Source organism: Salmo salar, chromosome 23 (genome assembly GCF_965601325.2).
Source record: "Salmo salar chromosome 23, fSalSal1, whole genome shotgun sequence".
Taxonomy (NCBI): domain Eukaryota; kingdom Metazoa; phylum Chordata; class Actinopteri; order Salmoniformes; family Salmonidae; genus Salmo; species Salmo salar.
Genome location: NC_138313.1, coordinates 32,438,844 through 32,461,676, shown reverse-complemented (window position 1 = coordinate 32,461,676; position 22,833 = coordinate 32,438,844). Strand labels below are relative to the sequence as shown.

The 22,833-nt window shown below is 43.8% G+C and overlaps 1 protein-coding gene across 2 annotated transcripts in view; it reads right to left on the bottom strand.

Moving 5' to 3' along the window:
- The window catches only part of LOC106584409 (transducin-like enhancer protein 4), an 83,952-nt gene that overhangs the window by 19,483 nt on the left and 41,636 nt on the right, over window positions 1-22,833 (bottom strand). Inside the window, exons 5-10 of one of the 2 annotated variants that reach the window (XM_014169700.3) lie at window positions 17,718-17,780; window positions 14,021-14,095; window positions 13,179-13,356; window positions 12,613-12,629; window positions 10,570-10,707; window positions 8,545-8,598 (exon numbers count right to left, since the gene is read on the bottom strand). In XM_014169700.3, the coding sequence (XP_014025175.1) occupies window positions 8,545-8,598; window positions 10,570-10,707; window positions 12,613-12,629; window positions 13,179-13,356; window positions 14,021-14,095; window positions 17,718-17,780 (525 nt within the window). The remainder of the gene's footprint in view (window positions 1-8,544; window positions 8,599-10,569; window positions 10,708-12,612; window positions 12,630-13,178; window positions 13,357-14,020; window positions 14,096-17,717; window positions 17,781-22,833) is intronic. The other variant, XM_082968063.1, reaches the window with a different exon arrangement.

Sequence of the window (22,833 nt, the reverse complement as noted above, 5' to 3'; positions counted from 1 at the left end):
TCTTTGGGGAGGGCTACAGGTACACTACGCAAACTCATACAATCTCATACTCTGTTCGCATTTTCCTGTTGGCTAATGCTCAAAAAGAAAAAAACATCCCAAAAAAGGTACAGAAATATAAAGTACTGATCATTTTGACCATATTACAGAATCAAAAAGTAACAATAAACCCTGTTTGCAAAGGAAAATAAAAACAAAAGTTAGTCTCCACGCCCAACATCTCACTGTGGATAATTCTAATGATAGAACTTCTAGTAGTAACTGCATCCACTGGTGAATTGAGAGAGAGTGAGGTGATTGCCATCTAATAGCCAACATCTGTTTTGCAGCAGTGCTGCCTGCCAGCAGTAATTGTCTCTGATTAATTAGGAGATTCAAGAAACTATCATCGTTAAGTAACATAGTACAGTGCATTCGGAAAGTATTCAGACCCCATCCCCTTTTCCACATTTTGTTACGTTACAGCCTTCTTCTGAAAGGGATTAAATTCATTGTTTTCCTCATTAATCTACACACAATACCCCATAATGACAAAGCAAAAACAACTTTTTAGAAATGTTTGCAAATGTATAAAATAAAAAACTTATTTACATAAGTATTCAGACCCTTTGCTATGAGTCTCAATTGAGCCTAGGTGCATCCTGTTTCCATTGATCATCCTTGAGATGTTTCTACAACTTGAATGGAGTCCACCTGTGGTAAATTCAATTGATTGGACATGATTTAGAAAGGCACACACCTGTCTATATAAGGTCCCACAGTTGACAGTGCATGTCAGAGCAAAAACCAAGCAATGAGGTCAAAGGAATTGTCCGTAGAGCTCCGAGACAGGATTGTGTTGAGGTAAAGATCTGGGGAAGAGTACCAAAACATTTCTGCAGCCTTGAAGGTTCCCAAGAACACAGTGGCCTCCATCATTCTTAAATGGAAGAAGTTTGGAACCACCAAGACTCTTTCTAGAGTTGGCTGTCTGGCCAAACTGAGCAATCGGGGGAGAAGGGCCTTGGTCAGGGAAGTGACCAAGAAGCCGATGGTCACTCCGACAGAGCTCCAGAGTTCCTCTGTGGAGATGGGAGAACCTTCCAGAAGGACAAGCATCTCTGCAGCACTCCACCAATCAGGCCTTTATGGTAGAGTGGCCAGATGGAAGCCACTCCTCAGTAAAAGGCACATGACAGCCCGCTTGGAGTTTGCCAAAAGGCACCTAAAGGACTCTCAGACCATGAGAAACAAGATTCTCTGGTCTGATGAAACCAAGATTGAACTCTTTGGCCTGAATGACAAGCATCACGTCTGGGGGAAACCTGGCACCATCCCTACGTTAAAGCATGGTGGTGGCAGCATCATGCTGTGGGGATGCTTTTCAGCGGCAGAGAATGGGACACTAGTCAGATGAACGGAGCAAAGTACAGAGAGATCCTTGATGAAAACCTGCTCCAGAGCGCTCAGGACCTCAGACTGGGGTGAAGGTTCACCTTTCAACAGGACAACGACCCTACGCACACAGCCAAGACAACACAGGAGTGACTTTGGGACAAGTCTGCCAAATGTGCTTTTTTTCTTTGTCATTATGGGGTATTCGGTGTAGACTGATGAGGAGAAATACTTTTTTTATCAATTTTAGAATAAGCCTGTAACGTAACAAAATGTGGAAAAAGTAAGGGGTCTGAATACTTTCCAAATGCACTGTACATGCAAAGCATTGAATATTTACATTCATGTACTTTGAAAGGAATTTTGTAACTTTGTCCCAGAAGCATTTAACTGCAGTGCCTACCTGATTTAGGGGACACAGTGAACAGTTGGGAGTTGGGGCCAATTTCTTCGTAAAATGTTTCCTTGGTGTTAAATACAGTCTGTGAACAAACTTAAAGTTTATAAATTGATGGTTCAGATTACTGGATGCCATGGTCACGTTTCCATATTCTGTTCCAATAAAGGGTTGTTCAGATTCACTTAGATCTAACTCATACTTTTTAATGGCTAGCTCAGAATATGAGCTTTCCAAAAGTTGTTTATTGACATCAGTCCTTTTGGGAGCCCGGATAATTTATGATATTTCACATAATTGGATGGTTCGGTATTTGGGTTCCCCAAGGGACTCCATAGGACAGCATTGCTGACCTAAGTTGTAAATCTAGAAAAAAGAAGTTGCCTGTTAATGTTTATGTGTATTTCAATCTTGGAATGTTTTCAAACCATTACTATCCATGATATCGACAAGGGTACGGATTACACATTTGAACCATTGAAAAGGCCGCCCTCCAGATCGCAAGGTATTATTGTGAAATATTGGAGTATGGGCATGCCATTTTGATTTCAACAAAATGTCGCGCAAAATAGAGATTGTGTGAGCAATAGTAGGACGAAAGCGTAGTTTACATTGTTTAAATAGACGGATTTTGATGGGGATTTTTGTTTTATGTTAATTTGATTTCCGCGGAGCCACAGAAATTGTAGGAGAAGGATTAAGTGGTATATCAGTGAAGACCACCTCTTCCAAGGCAATAGGAGACACCATTTTTCTCTCTATACTCAGTCAGAGAGCGGAAGAATAATGTCTAAACCAATTTAGGATGGGGAAAAATGCTAGTGCCTGGAAATACAATTTCAAGTTTGGTACGGATAGTCCTCCTACTTCTTTCCCTCTTAATTTTATCTGGGATCACTTACATTGCCTTATTCATTTTTTAAATCACACTATGAATTTCATCCCAAAAGCCAGAAGGGGGAGACATGGGAAGAATTGAATTTCAAAAATCCAGCCATGGCCATTTTTCATTTTGACAATACATATTCTGCTGGTTAAAGCAACAGGGATGTTAGTCCATCTACTGAGGTCTGATTGAATTGATTTGAACATTCTGTTAAAGTTTCTAGCAATGGTTTTATATAAGGAAGAACATTTATTACACCTAAATATTTAAAATGGGAAATGATTGGGATTCCAAAAGCAGAGATGGAGTCCTCCATCTGGGTCTTGAGAGGAAGTAAGGCTGATTTGGTTCGATTAATTTAATAACTTGAGATGAAGCTGAATTTATTGATGATCTTCAATGCATTTGGGAGTGATTGACATACATTGTCTAGATATAGTAAAATATTGTCCACGTATAATGAGATGAAGTGATCCGGGAAATTGGTATTATTTCCTTCAATGACAAATTGCCTGGGCCAGGGGTTCCATGGATAATACAAATAACAAAGGAGAAATCAGATCGCCTTTTCTGTTGCTTATTGTGATTCTGAATGATCAGAGCAGATATTGCCTATAATATCTATGGCTGAGGTATTGGCATATTTAGTATTTTAATCATATTAATGAAATTGGAGGCCAATTCCCATATGTTCGAAGACAGACCAGAGATATGACCATTCTAGTCTATCAAAAGCTTTTTCTGCAACAGGAGATAAAACAGCCCAAGGCGCTGTTGTTTCTGATGAAGCATTTAAGATATGTAATAGTCGATGAGGTTTTCCGAGAATAAACGTTTTTTAACAAACCCACTTTGGGTAAGGAAGTCTCAAGACGGGACGACAACATTTTGGAAAACGGTTTGATATCTGTGTTTATCAAGATAGGGAGCGATAGTGAGAACACTGGGTAGCATTCTTACCTTTAAAAAAAGAATAACTAAATTAGTGGTGTATTCACATCTCCCAAATGAACCTTTGTGAACGGCTGTGTTAATCATTTCAAGCAATAGTGGACCAAATTGATTCCCACATTTTAAATAGACCTTAAGGGGGAATCCCATACAGGCGATCTTCCTTTATTCATTCTACCCAATGCCCTTTTGAGTTCATTGAGAGAGATTTGGGTCCCAGCGAGGCGGCTTCCTCTGTTGAGAGAAGAGGAGTTCTTAATTATTTTAGAAAGGCCTTAGTCTGACATTGTGTGGATTTACAATCAGAAGTGTACAGTTCTTTATAGCAGCGGGACAATCTTTGATTAATTTCGGTTCTGATATTAATTCCCCTTTTTCAGATTCAATAGTTGCTATATCAGCTAATTGATCATTACTGCATAGCTTATTGGCCAGTAAATGACTGGGAAGATTACAATGGAAGTAATGGTTGAGTCGAACTCGATGGATGGCAAATTCTGCTCTCGGTCTTATCAATAAATTAAGTTCTGTCTTGACTTTGGAAAAAGTAATAGTTACCTGGTCTGAAAATAGTGTTTGTTGTGAATGCTCTAACGCAGTTAACAACATTTCCAATTCTGATATCTTCTTGAATTGTAATTTATTCAACCCAGATGCAAATGCAGTTGCCTTCTTTTTTATAAAACATTTGGTAGCATCCCATAGAATCCAGGAATCATCGGTTGAATTGTTATTGATCAATATGAATTAGTTTAGCTTTAATTTTAAATTGATCCCAGAATGTAGGATTCTGTAGTAATGAAATGCTGAATCACCATCTTGTAGCTCTTTTAGGAGATAATACCATAAAATCGATTCGGGGGAATGTTTTAATTCCTGTTTGAGTAGACTTGTGTACTCATTTGCTTATGGATTATGTGCTCGCCAGGCATCAATGATGTTGTAATCAGAAAGAATATACAGTTGAAGTCGGAAGTTTACATACACCTTAGCCAAATACATTTAAACTCAGTTTTCTGACATCAATCAATCCTAGTAAAAATTGCCTGTCTTAGGTAAGTTATCATCACCACTTTATTTTAAGAATGTGAAATGGCAGAATAATAGCAGAGAGAATTATTTATTTCAGTTTTATTTCTTTCATCACATTCCCAGTGGGTCAGAAGTTTACATACACCCAATTAGTATTTGGTAGCATTGCCTTTAAATTGTTTAACCTCACTAGGGTAGGGGGCAGCATTCGGAATTTTGGATGAAAAGCGTGCCCAAAGTAAACTGCCTGCTACTCAGGACCGGAAGCTAGGATATGCATATAGATTTGGATAGAAAACACTCTACATTTTCCAAAACTGTTAAAATAATGTCTGTGAGTATAACAGAACTGATATGCCAGGCAAAAATCGGAGGAAAATTCATCCAGGAAGTGCTATTATTTTGAAATGCCTGTTATTCCATTGAAAGCCTATCCACCATACAAAGACTTATGACCGAGTTCACGATCCCCATGGCTTCCACAACATGTGGCCAGTCTTTAGGCATTGTTTCTGGCTTTTACTCTGAAAAATGAGGGAGAAACACCACTTTCAATCAGAGGACAGTGGAAATTTCCAGATATGAGTCCTGCGCGTGACCGGGAGCGTGCCTTTCTTGTTTTTCCTTTTCTATTGACGAAGCTATTGTCCGGTTGAAATTTGATCGATTATTTATGACAAAAACAACCTGAGGATTGATTATAAACATCGTTTGACATGTTTCTACGGTACATGTTTCTATGGTACTTTTTGGATTTTTCATCTGTGTTGTGACCGCGCTTTGTTCCAATGGATTACTGAACAAAACGCACCAACAAAACAGAGGTTTTTGAATATAAAGAGGGACTTTATTGAACAAAACAAACATTTATTGTGTAACATGGAGTCTTGGGAGTGCAACCATATGAAGATCAAAGGTAAGTGATACATTTTATCGCTATTTCTGACTTTTGTTACTCCTCTTCTTGGCTGCTAACTGTTTGTAATGATTTGTCTGCTGGGCGCTGTTCTCAGATAATCACATGGTTTGCTTTTGCCGTAAAGTCTTTTTGAAATCTGACACAGCGGTTGGATTAACAAGAAGTTTATCTTTAAGCTGGTGTATAACATTTGTATCTTTTATGTATGTTTATTATGAGAATTTCTGTTTTGTTGAGTTTCACGCTCTGCAATTTCACCGGATGTTGTTTGAGACAGTGGGTTACTGAACAAAACACACTAACAAAATGGAGGTTTTTGGATATAAAGAGGGACTTTATCGAACAAAACAAACATTTTTTGCGGTAACTGGGAGACTTGTGAGTGTAACCATATGAAGATCATCAAAGGTAAGTGATTAATTTTATCGCTATTTCTGACTTTTGTTACTCGTCTACTTGGCTGGCTACTGTTTGTAATGATTTGTCTGCTGGGCGCTGTTCTCAGATAATCGCATGGTTTGCTTTTGCCGTAAAGTCTTTTGGAAATCTGACATCGTGGTTGGATTAACAAGAAGTTCATCTTTAAACCGATGTATAACATTTGTATATTTCATGAATATTTATAATGAGTATTTCTGTTTTTGAATTTGGCGCTCTGCAATTTCCCTGGATGTTGGCCATGTGGGACGATAGCGTCCCACACCCCCTAGAGAGGTTAACTTGGGTCAAACGTTTCAGGTAGCCTTCCACAAGCTTCCCACAATCAGTTGGGTGAATTTTGGCCCATTTATCCTGACAGAGCTGGAGTAACCGAGTCAGGTTTGTAGGCCTCCTTGCTCGCACGCACTTCAGTTCTGCCCACAAATTTTCTATAGGGTTGAGGTCAGGGCTTTGTGATGGCTACTCCAATACCTTGACTTTGTTGTCCTTAAGCCATTTTGCCACAATGTTGGAAGTAAGCTTGGGGTCATTGTCCATTTGGAAGACCCATTTGCGACCAAGCTTTAACTTCCTGACTGATGTCTTGAGATGTTGCTTCAATATATCCACATAATTTTCCATCCTTATGATGCCATCTATTTTGTGAAGTGCACCAGCCCCTCCTGCAGCAAAGCACCCCCACAATATGATGCTGCCACCCCCGTGCTTCACAGTTGGGATGGTGCTCTTCGGCTTGCAAGCTTCCCCCTTTTTCCTCCAAACATAACGATGGTCATTATGGCCAAACAGTTCTATTTTTGTTTCATCAGACCAGAGGACATTTCTCCAAAAAGTACGATACTTGTGCAGTTGCAAACCGTAGTCTGGCTTTTTTATGGCGGTTTTGGAGCAGTGGCTTCTTCCTTGCTGAGCGGCCTTTCAGGTTATGTCGATATAGGACTCGTTTTATTGTGGATATAGAGACTTTTGTGAAGATGCTGGAGGAAACAGGTACAAGGTCCTTTGCTGTTGTTCTGGGAATGATTTGCACTTTTCGCACCAAAGTACATTCATCTCTAGGAGACAGAACGTGTCTCCTTCCTGAGCGGTATGACGGCTGTGTGGTCCCATGGTGTTTATACTTGTGTACTATTGTTTGTACAGATGAACGTGGTACCTTCAGGCATTTGGAAATTGCTCCCAAGGATGAACCAGACTTGTGGAGGTCTACATTTTTTTTCTGAGGTCTTGGCTGATTTCTTTTGATTTTCCCATGATGTCAAGCAAAGAGGCACTGCGTTTGAAGGTAGGCCTTGAAATACATCCACAGGTACACCTCCAATTGACTCAAATGATGTCAATTAGCCTATCAGAAGCTTCTAAAGCCATGACAACATTTTCTTGAATTTTCCAAGCTGTTTAAAGGCACAGTCAACTTAGTGTATGTAAACTTTTGACCCACTGGAATTTGAATACAGTGAATTATAAATGAAATAATCTGTCTGTAAACAATTGTTGGAAAAATGACTTGTGCCATGCACAAAGTAGATGTCCTAACCGAGTTGCCAAAACTATAGTTTGTTAACAAGAAATATGTGGAGTGGTTGAAAAAAATAGTTTTAATGACTCCAACCTAAGTGCATGTACACTTCCAACTTCAACTGTATGTTGGAGAGCCTTGGTTGTGTGTGGACAGTAGTTTGTCTTATTAGATTTGTCCCGCATGTCCAAAATGGCATTCATGTCTGTCAGATGGAATTGAGTTAATTCTAACAATATGGTGTTTAGAAAATCAAAACATTTAGGATCATATGAATTTGGAGTGTACACATGAATAAAGGCAATTTTCTGTAAGATTGTAATATGAGCAAAACATTTTAGTGAACTGGCAATTCGTAACATTTGAATCGATTTTCTGACCGATGCATACTACATTTAGATGGGTTTGGGGTCTGCGGACCGATGGTGCACTTGTATCTGTTATACTCCCTTTTCTCCCCAATTTCATGATATCCAATTGGTAGTTACAGTCTTGTCTCATCGCTGCAACTCCTGTACGGACTCGGGAGAGGCAAAGGTTGAGAGCCGTTTGTCCTCACAACCCATCCAAGCAGCACTGCTTCTTGACACAATGCCCGCTTAACCCGGAAGCCAGTCACACCAATGTGTCAGAGGAAACACCGTACACCTGGTGACCATGTCAGCGTGCATGCGCCCAACCCGCCACAGGAGTCGCTAGAGCACGATGGGACAAGGACATCTCTGCCGGCCAAACCCTCCCCTAACCCGGACAATGCAGGATCTCTAGCGGCATAGCTAGCAACTGCGATGCAGTGCCTTAGACCACCGTGCCACTCGGGAGGCCCGATGCACTTGTATCTTAAACATTTGAATCGGGGACCCATCCGTATCGGTGAATTGTTACATGGGGTCAGATGACGGTGCATGTAGAAAGGTGCTGATCTAAGGCCAGTTTAGCCTTTTCCCTCTGACGGGTTTGGTTAGAATTGGGAGAGGGTAAGCTCATCCAAGATCTGTGCCTACGTGTGACTTGGTTATTCTTACTTCATTAGAGACATCAACCACCAGGTTATCCTCACTCTTGTCCCCATCACTGTCCTAAGAGACACAGAGGAGAGAATGTCAGGTACACACACGTAAACAACATTGCCCACCCTTCACGTCTTCCCTCTGTCAGCCATACACACAGACTAACACACACACTACACCAACCCAGGCTTGCACACATACACAGATATGCCCACCCATCCCTCCCGTTCTCCATCTGTTTGGCTATATTACTACTTTATTCCTCTCTTCTTCTCCTTCTCTCTCTCTGGGAATAGTGGTGACAGCGATGGCACTTAATCACCATGGCAACAGTGCGTTGATGTGATCGTGGCCTGATATTCCTACTGACATCACGGTGGAGTGGCATCACCCCCTAATTATATTGAGCCAGATCAGGGCCATGTTGGAGAGGAGACTATTCCTAAACATAGACAGACCAGAGCTAGGAGAAAAACATCCTGGACGTAGACCGACCGGAGCTAGGAGAAAAACATCCTGGACGTAGACCGACCGGAGCTAGGAGAAAAACATCCTGGACGTAGACCGACCGGAGCTAGGAGAAAAACATCCTGGACGTAGACCGACCGGAGCTAGGAGAAAAACATCCTGGACGTAGACCGACCGGAGCTAGGAGAAAAACATCCTGGACGTAGACCGACCGGAGCTAGGAGAAAAACATCCTGGACGTAGACCGACCGGAGCTAGGAGAAAAACATCCTGGACATAGACCGACCGGAGCTAGGAGAAAAACATCCTGGACGTAGACCGACCGGAGCTAGGAGAAAAACATCCTGGACGTAGACCGACCGGAGCTAGGAGAAAAACATCCTGGACGTAGACAGACCAGAGCTAGGAGAAAAACATCCTGGACGTAGACAGACCAGAGCTAGGAGAAAAACATCCTGGACGTAGACCGACCGGAGCTAGGAGAAAAACATCCTGGACGTAGACAGACCGGAGCTAGGAGAAAAACATCCTGGACGTAGACCGACCGGAGCTAGGAGAAAAACATCCTGGACGTAGACAGACCGGAGCTAGGAGAAAAACATCCTGGACGTAGACCGACCGGAGCTAGGAGAAAAACATCCTGGACGTAGACCGACCGGAGCTAGGAGAAAAACATCCTGGACGTAGACCGACCGGAGCTAGGAGAAAAACATCCTGGACGTAGACCGACCGGAGCTAGGAGAAAAACATCCTGGACGTAGACCGACCGGAGCTAGGAGAAAAACATCCTGGACGTAGACCGACCGGAGCTAGGAGAAAAACATCCTGGACATAGACAGACCGGAGCTAGGAGAAAAACATCCTGGACGTAGACCGACCGGAGCTAGGAGAAAAACATCCTGGACATAGACAGACCGGAGCTAGGAGAAAAACATCCTGGACATAGACAGACCGGAGCTAGGAGAAAAACATCCTGGACGTAGACCGACCGGAGCTAGGAGAAAAACATCCTGGACGTAGACCGACCGGAGCTAGGAGAAAAACATCCTGGACGTAGACCGACCGGAGCTAGGAGAAAAACATCCTGGACGTAGACAGACCGGAGCTAGGAGAAAAACATCCTGGACGTAGACAGACCGGAGCTAGGAGAAAAACATCCTGGACGTAGACTGACCGGAGCTAGGAGAAAAACAACCTGGACATAGACAGACTGGAGCTAGGAGAAGAACAACAATTACATCATGTAGTACAGATAGGGGGATGATCAACAGAGCTCCCTGTCCAGCCTGTTTTAAAAACACAACATCTCCCTTCACGAGAGGCTACACTTATGTGATATTTAAGGCAGTTCTCATAGAGGAGCTATGTCAATCAGAATACTCACTCCACAGAGAGAGAGATCATGTTCACTAGGGTAATCTATTTTGGCCATTGCATGTCTTACCCTTCCAAGCTAAACACATATTTGACTAGCAGAATGACTGTGACCCCTGGTTGACCTGTGATGTCAGAGACTTGGGGCTGATCCAGCGTTAATACTGCAGTGCAGGTTTAATTGAATGGCATACGTACGTAGTGAGGTGGGAGGGGCTCCTTGTCATCACAGCGCCTCCTCTTAGCGTCGCCCCCTCCCTGGGAGGAGGAGTACCCCCCTGACGGGCCCTGGCGCTCCTCCACTTGCTGGCTGTCTGTCGACGACACAGACTTACTCTGCACACACACACACACACACACACACACACACACACACACACACACACACACACACACACACACACACACACACACACACACACACACACACACCCGCATAAAAAAGAGCCGACAAACAACAGGTAAGTCATACAGAAAATGCAATCAAACAGCACATTAAAAGTGTATTAACTTTCTCCCTGACACGGAAAAGCTCATATGACTCTCAAATATGACTCTGATCATTTTACAAGAAGCCAATTTTCTGGCTATTTATACTAGAAAGAGCATGGTGTGATCACCATAACAGAGGAATAAAACATCAAAGTGGAGTATTATTTCTGGGGTCTATGTGGGCTAACTCTATTCTCTTTCATCGGTTGACTCCTATGGAACATTCTGTGGAGGACACAGACAGGAAGCTGGTTGGACGGACGAGACCAGAACACACAAAGAACCACAGTTTTCTCAACAAACTCCCAGTCTTCTCCTCCATCTGTCCCTCTCTCTCTTCTCTCCCGCTCTTCCCCTTGCTTTTTCTTTCTTCCTCTCCATTTAAAAAAAAGTCACACAAGCACAACTTAACAAATAGCAATTGATATGCACCTCTCCTTCCTCCCTCCATATTTTGGAGGACGTTATCACAAACACGACCTCTTTAAGATCAGTGCATTAGTATAAGTGCATAATTCTCTAGAGTAAGATGTTGGGAGGGTGTTATAAGCTGACATTGAATTGTTTTATGATGGTCATATGTATAATTTAGCTATTTGATTTTAGTTACAGTCTGTCTCATCGCTGCAACTCCCGTATGGACTCGGGAGAGGCGAAGGTCGAGAGCTGTGCGTCCTCCAAAACACAACCCAGCTGAGCCGCACTGTTTCTTGACACAATGCCCACATAACCCGGACACCAGCTGCACCAATGTGTCGGAGGAAACACAGTACACCTGGTGACCATGTCAGCGTGCACTGTGCCCGGCCCACCACAGGAGTCGCTAGAGCACGATGGGACAAGGACATCCCTGCCGGCCAAACCCTCCCTTAACCCGGACGACGCTGGGCCAATTGTGCGCCGCCCCATGGGTCTCCCGGTCACGGCCGGCTGTGACAGAGCCTGGACTCGAACCAGGACCTCTAGTGGCACAGCTAGCACTGCGATGCAGTTCCTTAGACCACTGCGCCACTCGGGAGGCCCCTTGGTAATTTATATTCTAAATAAAAATATTTGAATAAAAACTATATATTCATATATATAGTTTTCATTTTTTATATCTGTGTCCATGAGTTTCTAGTGTATAGACCATATGGTTCAAGAGAAAAATTGGCTAATTAATGAAAAAAGCATCTAATCAACAATGGCATTATTTTCAATTAACTCTGCAACTCGTCCAACTACTGTCTTTTTTTCATAACCGCCACCAGTTTGACGCCAAAACATCGACATGTTAACATAGTGAAATAAATAAGTGTGTATAAAATATTAAGGATATCCCATGCTGAAACCCTCATATTAAACACCAATGGTATTCACTAAGTTGATGGTTTACATTTAGGATCATGTTTAACAGCTTTGCCATTAATTATTTCATATAGGCCAGAGAGAGGGCCAGAGATAATTACAGACACTTGTGATCATTTGAAGTACTCAAAAGGGCCACTATATGTCTTGTGATACTTTACATAAAATACTTGAAAGATACCAACCCCTCTCTTTGCAACCCTACCATTGGGCCTAAGTTAAGGAACAACAGAACTGTTCTACTGTTGTACTAGCTATACTAACTCTGGTGCTGGTCCTATTAATGGGAACTCTCCAACAAAACAGACCCTTTTAGAGGTCCTCTTTAAAGAGGGTCTCACAGTCACACACACACACACACACACACACACACACACACACACACACGTTGGGGTTACTTACCCTGCTGGGCGCAGCCTCTGTGAAGGGAACAGAGAGAGGGAAGGAGCAGTAGAGGGGGTGAGGGATAGAGGGGGAAGGGGTAGAGGGGATTGACGTCAGCATAGATAATAATAACAACAGCCCCACAGCATGCCAAGGTCAACCTGAAAAAGGCCTGTCCCAGTGCAATAAAAACACAAGCTTTGTATTGTACATGTTTCCAATCTGCAGTGCTGCCCTCTCCGTCTCTGTCTCCACTCCTCAGAGACACAATGCTTTCCGTCTTCCCGTTCATTCATTCAGCACTCATCTGTCTGCTCATTCTCTCTCTCATTCTTCTTCTGCACCAGGGTCCTACAAGTTTAACATCTAGTCACCCTCCATCAATACAGCCTCGCAGGCAACAGAATGCCATTTGTTAGTTGTTCTATGTTTAATGAGCGCTGTTCCTCAAAATATTCCGCCACCCTTTGAGTTCAACAAAAGTTCAACCAGTAAGTGGTTATTTTGTATCAAAAGCTGACACATTTCAGTACTACAGTTCTTCACCAGTGTCCTTCACGTGGAGGTCAGTCAGTGAGTCCTACCTCTCAGGTGCTCAGGGTCCAGGTGGTTGCGTTCATCCTTGGAGGCCAGGTGGGCTGAGACCCCCATGGCACCAGTAAGGGCAAGCAGACCTGAACCTCCCCCCAGAGAGAGGCCTGACGGGTGGGGAGTCAGGGGAATACCTGGGGTGTGGTGAGACAGGTGCTGGAGCTGCTGCTGCTGTACACCAGGGAGACAGGGCAGGGGGAGAAGGAGGACAGAGAGAGAGAGAGAGGACAGGGAGAGAGAGAGGGAGAGAGGACAGAGAGAGAGAGCGAGAGAGAGAGAGAGAGAGAGAGAGAGAGGACAAGGAGAGCGAGAGGACAGGGAGAGCGAGAGAGAGAGGACAAGGAGAGCGAGAGAGAGAGGACACAGGGAGGGAGAGAGAGAGAGATAACACAGGGAGGGAGAGTGAGATAACACAGGGAGAAAGAGAGGGAGGACAGGAGGAGGGAGATAGATCGGGAGTAGGAGGAATAGAAAAAGAGAGAAAAGAGAGCAACAGAGAGAGAGAAAGAGAAAGAGTGGGGCAGAGAGAGAGAACAAAACAGAGGGGGGGAAAAGAGATGGGATGGAGGGAGAGGAGAGGAGGGGGGTACAGACAGATAAAGAGAGGCTATTTTCCTTGGGTCTTATTACAGCTTATTTTAGTGTGTGTGTGCTACAGTGAGAGCTTGTCGGAGCTCTGATCACATTACACTCTACTTACACCCCAGCACTTTAAACACTGCAGAGAGAGAGGTGTGCATGCCCCTGTAGACTGTGTCTTTGTGTGTGTGTGTTGATGTTGATAGTGTCGCTGTTGGGGGTGTGAGGGTTGTCATGGTGACCAGAGGTGACTCACCCCAATGATGGCGTTGAGTTCGGCCATAGTGACCTGTTTGGCCCTCTCCACTGCCTGGACCACCTGCTGTTGATGCTACACACACACACACACACACACCACACACACACACACACACACACACACACACACCCCCGGTTATTTATCCCGCTTTGTGCTTCTCATAACACATAGACATACACTATATACAGTACCTTGCAAAAGTATTCATCCCCCTTGGCGTTTTTCCTATTTTGTTGCATTACAACCTGTAATCGAAATAGATTTTTATTTGGATTTCATGTAATAGCATACACAAAATAGTCGAAATTGGTGAAGTGAAAAAAATAACTTGTTTCAAAATATATATATATTTTAAAAAAATATAACGGAAAAGCAGTGCGTGCATATGTATTCACCCCCTTTGCTATGAAGTCCCTAAATAAGATCTGGTGCAACCATCAGAAATCACATAATTAGCTAAATAAAGTCCACTTGTGTGCAATCTAAATGCCCCAGAGTCTGCAACACCACTGAGCAAGGGGCACCATCAAGCAAGTGGCACCATGAAGACCAAGGAGCTCTCCAAACAGGTCAGGGAAAAGTGGGGGAGAAGTACAGATCAGGGTTGGATTATAAAAAAATATCAGAAACTTTGAACATCTCACGAGGCACCATTAAATCCATTATTAAAACATTTAAAGAATATGGCACCACAACAAACCTGCCAAGAGAAGGCCTCCCACCAAAACTCACAGACCAGGCAAGGAGGGCATTAATCAGAGAGGCAACAAAGAGACCAAAGATAACCCAGAAGGAACTGCGAAGCTCCACAGCGGAGATTGGAGTATCTGTCCATAGGACCACTTTAAGCCATACATTCCACAGAGCTGGGCTTTACCTAAGAGTGGCCAGAAAAAAGCCATTGCTTAAAGAAAAAAATAAGCAAACACGTTTGGTGTTTGCCAAAAGGCATGTGGAAGACTCTCCAAACATATGGAAGAAGGTACTCTGGTCAGATGAGACTAAAATTGAGCTTTTTGGCCATCAAGGAAAACGGTATGTCTGGCACAAATCCAACACCTCTCATCACCCTGAGAACACCATCCCCTGTGGGGATGTTTTTCATCGGCAGGGACTGGGACACTGGTCAGAATTTAAGGAATGGTGGATGGCGCTAAATACAGGGAAATTCTTGAGGGAAACCTGTTGTTTCAGTCTTCCAGAGATTTGAGACTGGGATGGAGGTTCACCTTCCAGCAGGACAATGACCCTAAGAATACTGCTAAAGCAACACTATAGTGGTGTAAGGGGAAACATTTAAATGTCTTGGAATGGCCTAGTCAAAGCCCAGACCTCAATCCAATTGAGAATCTGTGGTATGACTTAAAGATTGCTTTACACCAGCGGAACCCATCCAACTTGAAGGAGCTTGAGCAGTTTTGTCTTGAAGAATGGGCAAAAATCCCAGCGGCTAGATGTGTCCAAGCTTATAGAGACATACCCCAAGAGACTTGCAGCTGTAATTGCTGCAAAAGGTGGCTCTACAAAGTATTGACTTTGGGGAAGTGAATACTTATGCACGCTCAAGTTCAGTTTTTTTGTCATATTTCGTGTTTGTTTCACAATAAAACATAATTTGTATCTTCAAAGTGGTAGGCATGTTGTGTAAATCAAATGATACAAACCCCCCCAAAAAATACATTTTAATTCCAGGTTGTAAGTCAACAAAATAGGAAAAATGCCAAGGCGGGTGAATTCTTTCGCAAGCCACTGTATACACAATAGTATGTGGACACCCCTTCAAATTAGTGCATTTGGATATTTCAGCCACACCCGTGGCTGACAGGTGTATAAAATCGAACGCACCGCCATGCAATCTCCATAGACAAACAGTGTTAATAGAATGGCCTTATTGAAGAGCTCAGTGACTTAAAACGTGGCACCGTCATAGGATGCCACCTTTCCAACAAGTCAGTTCGTCAAATTTCTGCCCTACTAAAGCTGCCCCGGTCAACTGAAAGTGTGGTTATTGTGAAGTGGAAACTTCTAGGAGCATCAACGGCTCAGCCGCGAAGTGGTAGGCCACACAAGCTCACAGAACGGGACCGCCGAGTGCTGAACCGCCTAGCGGGTAAAAATCGTCTGTCCTGAAGCAACGTCAGCACAAGAACTGTTAGTCGGGAGCTTCATGAAATGGGTTTCCATGGCTGAGCAGCCGCACACAAGCCTAAGATCACCATGCACAATGCCAAGCGTCGGCTGGAGTGGTGTAAAGCTCACCGCCATTGGACTCTGGAGCAGTGGAAACTAGTTCTATGGAGTGATGAATCACCCTTCACCATCTGGCAGTCCGACGGACAAATCTGGGTTTGGCGAATGCCAGGAGAACGCTACCTGCCCAAATGCATAGTGCCCACTGTAAAGTTTGGTGGAGGAGGAATAATGATCTGGGGCTGTGTTTTTCATGTTTTGGCTAGGCCCCTTAGTTACAGTGAGGGGAAATCTTAACGCTACAGCATACAATGACATTCTAGACAATTCTGTGCTTCCAACGTTGTGGCAACAGTTTGGGGAAGGCCCTCTCCTGTTTCAGCATGACAATGCCCCTGTGCACAAAGCGAGGTCCATACAGAAATGGTTTGTCGAGATCGGTGTGGAAGGACTTGACTGGCCCACACAGAGCCCTGACCTCAACCCCATCGAACACCTTTGGGCTGAATTGGAACACCGACAGCGAGCCAGGCCTAATCGCCCAACATCAGTGCCTGACCTCACTAATGCTCTTGTGGCTGAATGGAAGCAAGTCCCCGCAGCAATGTTCCAAAATCTAGTGGAAAACCTTCCCAGAAGAGTGGAGGCTGTTATAGCAGCAAAGGGGTGACCAACTCAATATTAATGCTCACGATTTTGGAATGAGATGTTCGACGAGCAGGTGTCCACATACTTATATTGTACCTGACATATGTTTTGTAATCTCATTCACAAACACACCGTTTGCCACATACTGTTCACGTAATACAAATATCACAACAAACACTCGTTGAAGAAAACATACTGTATGCACATGCAGTACTAATGTATGCACTGATTGAGCTACCAGACACCCACACAGAAAAAAAGTCACATACCCACACAAACGTACGCAGCAGGACTACACACTCAAACAACCCAAAACCTACACCTATTTACTCATTCAAATGTACACACACACACACACACACACACACACACACACACACTGCGTAAACACACACACAGGCAGTATTGATCAATGTAAAACAGTCGCCAGCTCTGTGACCTTCCCTTCAGTGGACACACACTTGTCACCGGACAAACACACAAAAACAAACAATGTATTATAAAGCCAGTGCAGCCAGGTTTTACCTACGATTGTTGTTCACCACATTTCTGTCACAAACATGGTAGTCAATGGGATTTCAGGCAAACATATTAACCCAATTTAAAATAACATGGTAAGAAACTGATTTGGGTCATTGTATGTGTTGATAGATCAAATAACTACCATGAGTTATGAAACAAAAGTTAAAGAAGAAAAACAGCATATAAATGTAAAAGGCAACCTGGCTGTGTGTGTGTGTGTGTGTGTGTGTGTGTGTGTGTGTGTGTGTGTGTGTGTGTGTGTGTGTGTGTGTGTGTGTGTGTGTGTGTGTGTGTGTGTGTGTGTGTGTGTGTGTGTGTGTGTCAGTGAACTTACCTCCTGAGATAGGAAGGGGATGATCTGAGCACAGATGGCACTGAGACGCTTCACAATCTCCGCCTGCAACACACACACACACACACACACACACACACACACACACACACACACACCACACACACACACACACACCCCCCCTTCAGTCTCATCTTATGTTTCATACAAGGTAATTCATGCGCTTGGGCCCTCAGGGTAATTTGCTTCAGGGGAGCAGCAGGAGCAACAAACACATACATCAATGAAAGTACAGACACTCTGTCCATACCATCTCATACAATTATCAAAGTTAGATCATTTCATTGAGGCAAATCCGGTTGGTAAACGTGATGGAGGTAGTTCGGTGACAACTTAGCTCCTTAAGCTCATACCTTGGCTTTCGGTCAGCGAACTAACAGTCATGTGGCATGCGGGTGACCTGGTTTCAAACCCAGCCTACCACAAGCGAATGAGAGAGAGAAATAATATGAGACCGGAAGAGAGAAAGTGGAAGAGAGAAGCTTTGAAAGGCCAGCTATGTTATTAGACTCCAGTTTCTCATGCAGCTCTCTCCTTCTCCTCACTGCATTCAATGCCATTCTTTCATCCATTTTCTCTCGCTTGCCGAGGCCCATTGAAAATTCTCTCTCTAGATGTGAAGAGTCGAGGACATTGAATTGTTGTCTATTCTACATACACACACGCGTACACACGCACGCACACAGAAAAGCACTAATGTGGTAACACACACGACATATGGTACAAAGGAAAATGTACAAATGAGCATGCACACACACGTCTACGCACACACACACACACACACACACACACACTACATGCCTCACCTATTTCTGCCCTGAGACTCATTATGTTCTCTTCTTCACTCAGGCGTTCTCACCCTCTTTAACAGCCTTCCCACTGAGCCATTATTACCCTATTCATCCTTTTCCTTCCTTCATCTCTCTCTATCCTCCCTCCCCTGCCTGCATCCCTGCCTGCCTGCCTCCCTCCGTGATGGTTGTCTATTTGTGTGTCCTCCATCCCTCCAATCTAACACATGTTTCTGACACACAAAGGGAGACAAACGAGATTAGAGGACACAGGAAGTCCTGACACCCCCTCTACACTGACTGACAGGAGCTTATTTATACACACACACACACTGCCAGCCTGTCCCATCTCAATACAGGCCAAATTATACAACACAGCTCTCTGATAGATACATCGCTCTGTTCAAAGGGTAGAGAAGACCTAGCTAATTATATAATGTGGGTGTGTGTGTGTGTGTGTGCTGGTGTGTGTGTGTGTGTGTGTGTGTGTGTGTGTGTGTGTGTGTGTGTGTGTGTGTGTGTGTGTGTGTGTGTGTGTGTGTGTGTGTGTGTGGTGAAAGGGAGAGAGAGGACGTGAAATAGTCAGAAGAGAGAAAGGGAAGAGGGAACAGGGACTCTCCTATTGGCCTTGAGACAGAGGGGGTTATTTTCACTGGACTGTGTCTACAATAAACTGTATTGATGCTGTGCAACAGTAATACATGTAGCTAGACACAGACAGAGATGCATACAAAGCTCTCCCTCGTTCTCCATTTGTCAAACCTGACCATAACTCTATCCTCCTGATTCCTGCTTACACGATAAAACTCAAACAGGAAGTACCAGTGATGCACTCAAAACGGAAGTGGTATGAAGCGGATGCTAAACTACAGTACTGTTTCGCTAGCACAGACTGGAATATGTTCCGGAACTCATCCGATGGCATTAAGGAGTTAACCACATCAGTCACCGGCTTCATTAATAAGTGTATTGATGGCATCATCCCCACTGTGAACGTACGTACATATCCCAACTAGAAACCATGGGTTACAGTTAACATCCGCTAAAGGCTAGAGCTGTCACTTTCAAAGAGCTGGACACTAACATGAGTGGTAATAACAAATCCTGCCAAGCTCTCCGTCAAACCATTGAACAGGCAAACTGTCAATACAGGACTAAGATCGAATCCTACTACATCGGCTTTGACACTCGTCGGATATGGCAGGGCTTGCAAACTATCACGGATTACAAAAGGAAACCCAGCCGCGAGCTGCCCAGTGATGCAAGCCTACCAGAAGAGCTAAATGCCTTCAATGCTTGCTTCGAGGCAAGCAACACTGAACCATGCGTGAGAGCAACAGCTGTTCCAGATGATTGTGTGATCACTCTCTCCGTGGCCGATGTGAGTAAGACCTTTAAACAGGTTAACATTCACAAGGCCGCAGGGTGAGACGGATTACCAGGGCATGTACTCAGAGCATGCGCTGACCAGCAGCCAAGTGCCTTCACTGACATTTTCAACCTCTCCCTGACCCAGTCTGTAATACCTACATGTTTCAAGCAGACCACCATTGTCCCTGTGCCCAAGAACGGCAAGGTAACCTGGCAGTGTGGTGCCACTAAAACAACCACTCCCTCAACGTCAGCAAGACAAAGAAGCTGATCGTGGACTCCATAGTGGAAAAAGTACCCAATTATCATACTTGAGTAAAAGTACTTTCATTGAAAGTAAATGTCACCCAGTAAAATACTACTTGAGTAAAAATCTAAAAGTATTTGGTTTTAAATATACACAACATGACAAAAAGTATGTGGACACCTGCTCGTCGAACATCTCATTCCAAGATCATGGGCATTAATATGAGAGTTCACCACTTTGTTGCTATAACAGCCTCCACTCTTCTGGGTAGGCTTCTACCCCCAGGCCATAAAGGCTGCTAAATAGTTAGTTAAATAGTTAACCAAATATCTACCCGGAATATCTGCATTGACACTTTTGCACAAACTTCTTTTTTACTAATCACATACGCTGCTGCTACTGTTTACTATATGTTACTTAATTCTTAGTTATGTGTACAAACTGTATCTACCTCAATTACCTTGTACCCCTGCACATCGACTCAGTACTGGTGCCCCTTGTACATAGCCAAGTTATCATTACTCATTGTGTATTTATTATGACTTTTATTATTACTTGTTTTACTTTTCTATTATTTCTCTATTTTTCTTTCTCTTTGCATTGTTGGGAAGGGCCTGTATGTAAGCATTTCACTGTTAATCCACACCTGTTGTTTCCAAACATGTGAAGAATAAAATGTTATTTTATTTAGACAGAGAAACTAATCATTTAGTTGTTGACGAGCCAACAACACAACCATGACTGCAACTGATCCTGGATCTGTCAGACAAAAGTCTTGGCAGCCTGCTACAAACAGAGATCAGCACTGCTTCCTCTCCTTCATCCCTTTCACTCTCCCTCTCTTTCTCCAGCGTAGGCCAGTTGTCAGCAATAACATGGACTTTCTCTGCCAAACAAGTGCATAACATGCTGACAACACCGCTCGCATTACGCATTACATACAGTGAGGGAAAAAAGTATTTGATCCCCTGCTGATTTTGTACGTTTGCCCACTGACAAAGAAATGATCAGTCTATAATTTGAATGGTAGGTTTATTTGAACAGTGAGAGACATGTATGTATTCACTACTGTAAGTCGCTCTGGATAAGAGCGTCTGCTAAATGACTAAAATGTAAAATGTAAAATGTAGAATAACAACAAAAAAATCCAGAAAAAAGTAATGTCAAAAATGTTATAAATTGATTTGCGTTTTAATGAGGGAAATAAGTATTTGACTCCTCTGCAAAACATTACTTAGTACTTGGTGGCAAAACCCTTGTTGGCAATCACAGAGGTCAGACATTTCTTGTAGTTGGCCACCAGGTTTGCACACATCTCAGGAGGGATTTTGTCCCACTCCTCTTTGCAGATCTTCTCCAAGTTATTAAGGTTTCGAGGCTGACGTTTGGCAACTCGAACCTTCAGCTCCCCGCACAGATTTTCGATGGGATTAAGGTCTGGAGACTGGCTAGGCCACTCCAGGACCATAATGTGCTTCTTCTTGAGCCATTCCTTTGTTGCCTTGGCCGTATGTTTTGGGTCATTGTCATGCTGGAATACCCATTTACGACCCATTTTCAATGCCCTGGCTGAGGGAAGGAGGTTCTCACCCAAGATTTGATGGTACATGGCTCTGTCCATCGTCCCTTTGATGCGGTGAAGTTGTCCTGTCCCCTTAGCAAAAAAAACACCCCCAAAGCATGATGTTTCCACCTCCATGTTTGACGGTGGGGATGGTGTTCTTAGGGTCATAGGCAGCATTCCTCCTCCTCCAAACACGGCGAGTTGAGATGATGGCAAAGAGCTCCATTTTGGTCTTATCTGACCACAACACTTTCACCCAGTTGTCCTCTGAATCATTCAGATGTTCATTGGCAAACTTCAGATGAGCATGTATATGTCACGAGCGGAATGAACAGTTTAAGGAGTGAGTCAAGCGCAGGAGACTGAGGTCCGTTGGAACAATCTTAATTTAATAAATCCACGGGTAAGTTTCACATACGGCTGGGAGCATAACAGTCAGGAAAAATGACAAAAAGAAGCTCCGCTCAAAAGGCAGACGGGGCGCAGCCCGGCAACCCTAATGCCTATATAATATAAGTAACACCACACGTAACAACGAACAATCCCGCACAAATCCTAGCTAAACACAGAAAGACTAAATACCTCCCCACTAATGACAAACACAAAACAGGTGCAAACAAAAAACAGACATAACTAATAGACACTGAAACACAGATCGGTGGCAGCTAGTAGGCCGGCGACGACGACCGCCGAGCGCCGCTCGACCGAGGAGAGGCGCCACCTTCTGTGGATGTTGTGACAGTATATGTGCTTTCTTGAGCGGGCGCTGAAGGATTTCAGTCCTTCACGGCGTAGTGTGTTACCAACTGTTTTCTTGGTGACTATGGTCCCAGCTGCCTTGAGATCATTGACAAGATCCTCCCGTGTAGTTCTGGGCTGATTCCTCACCGTTCTCATGATCATTGCAACTCCACGCGGTGAGATCTTGCATGGAGCCCCAGGCCGAGGGAGATTGACAGTTCTTTTGTGTTTCTTCCATTTGCGAATAATCGCACCAACTGTTGTCACCTTCTCACCAAGCTGCTTGGCGATGGTCTTGTAGCCCATTCCAGCCTTGCGTAGGTCTACAATTTTGTCCCTGACATCCTTGGAGAGCTCTTTGGTCTTGGCCATGGTGGAGAGTTT